Source organism: Aplysia californica, unplaced genomic scaffold, assembly GCF_000002075.1.
Source record: "Aplysia californica isolate F4 #8 unplaced genomic scaffold, AplCal3.0 scaffold00166, whole genome shotgun sequence".
Classification (NCBI taxonomy): Eukaryota; Metazoa; Mollusca; class Gastropoda; order Aplysiida; family Aplysiidae; genus Aplysia; species Aplysia californica.
The window spans coordinates 922,957-924,592 of record NW_004797436.1 but is presented as its reverse complement, the minus strand read 5'-3'; the positions used below and the strand labels follow the sequence as shown (position 1 = coordinate 924,592).

The 1,636-nt window shown below is 47.1% G+C and overlaps 1 protein-coding gene across 1 annotated transcript in view; it reads left to right on the top strand.

Annotated features, from left to right (window-relative positions):
* The window catches only part of LOC101851125 (indole-3-acetaldehyde oxidase), a gene marked incomplete at its 5' end in the record, with an annotated part of 38,817 nt that overhangs the window by 22,460 nt on the left and 14,721 nt on the right, over positions 1–1,636 (top strand). Inside the window, 1 exon segment of the mRNA XM_013082273.2 lies at positions 770–931. Coding sequence (XP_012937727.1) covers positions 770–931 — 162 coding nt within the window.

Here is a 1,636-nt window from a genome sequence, read left to right as displayed (position 1 = left end):
TAATAATAATATTAATAATAATAACGGTAACAATAATAATGAGAAGGATATAATTATAGTTGCATGCAAATTACGCTCAACACCAAGCTGTATGACAGTGTGCTTCATAATCTATTTTAAGCTCTTTTCAATACACAATAATTCATTTGTTAGGTGAGATGTTCTGAATATGTTCGTTGAGATAAACCCTGACTCACTGAGTTACTGTATATCATAAGGAGGATGGAGGTACTTGTTAAAATAGTGGGGTAAATGATTGGAAATGTTTCATTCTTTTATTGACTGAGAGGCTGGCAGCGTTGGCCCTGCTTGATTTGGAGAACCTACACTACATGGGCGGCAGAAGGCCAGCAAAACGTTCGGGGGAAGGAGGGAGGGGGGGTGTCGATGGGAGAGTGGATTGGGATTGTTCGGGTCGGAATAGGGGAAAATGGTAAATTTCGTGAGTGGAGGGGGTGGATTTGGAGGAAAGGAGTTGATTTGGGAGAAGGGGAAGAGTGAATGAGTAGGGAGTGGATAGTGGAAGGCTGGAGATGGAAGAGAGTAGATGGAGGAGAGGGGGAAGAGAGAATGGATGGAAGGAGAGAATGGATGGAAGGAGAGGAGGGAGTGGATGAAGGGAGGGAGTGGTGGAGGGGGAGGGAAACAGTGGATGGCGGGGGGTGGGGTTCAGTGTGATTGCTCTTAGCTTTTACCAATAACCCCCTTTTGACCAAAAATTTACAAGCGCTTGATTTCGCTTCGTCGTGACACCATGTTTTTTTTCCAGGAAAATCTGTGGAAGAAACGAGGCATCACAATGACAACGTGTAAGTACGGGATGGCCTACTTCGGCAACGGGTTCACGGCCAATGTGTCCATCTACGCCCAGGACGGCTCTGTTGTGGTCAGTCAAGGAGGGGTGGAGATGGGACAAGGACTGTATACCAAGGTAAGTTCTGCTGGGTGGGTAGAGAGGGAGGTCTGGGAGGTGGAGAGGGGAGGAGGGAGGAGGGGATAAGTGGTTAGGGGTGGAAAAGGAGTGGATGGGAGAAGGGCTGTATACCAAGGTAAGTTCTGCTTGGTGGGGGGAGGGGGAGGTGGAGAGAGAAGGAGGGAGGAGGGGATACGTGGTTGGGAGTGGAGAAGAAGTGGATGGGAGAAGTATTTTACACCAAAGTTGGACGAGGAGAAGGGGATGGGGGAGGGGGGGGGAGGGAGGTGACTACGCAACGAATATTTGACCGCACTATTACTTACTAACTGCTTACTGATCCCATAATCCACGAGGATCGTAGAGGCTCTGTATGATAGAGATCCTCGTCAGGTGCCTCCACTTTTCACGTTTCTTTTGCGAGCACCCGAGTTTGGGCGAAGGATCTCTCTGTCCACTTCGCAATGTTGCTGGTCTACCTCTTGCTTTGCCTTTCAAAGTACTATAGTGCTTTCAAATACAGGCAATATCTCGAACTGCTGGTTGACTCGATAATTTTGGTGAGAAGTGGGAATCATTGGGTAGTGTTAGGTATTACAAAATGCCCTTCCTAGTGGATGAAATGAACATCTTAGCCTCTTACGGGTGGCAAAAGTGGGCGTTGGCTATAAAAACTTCTATAAATTTCTAGAACTACCGTTTTATGATTTGAAGCAGCTTTAT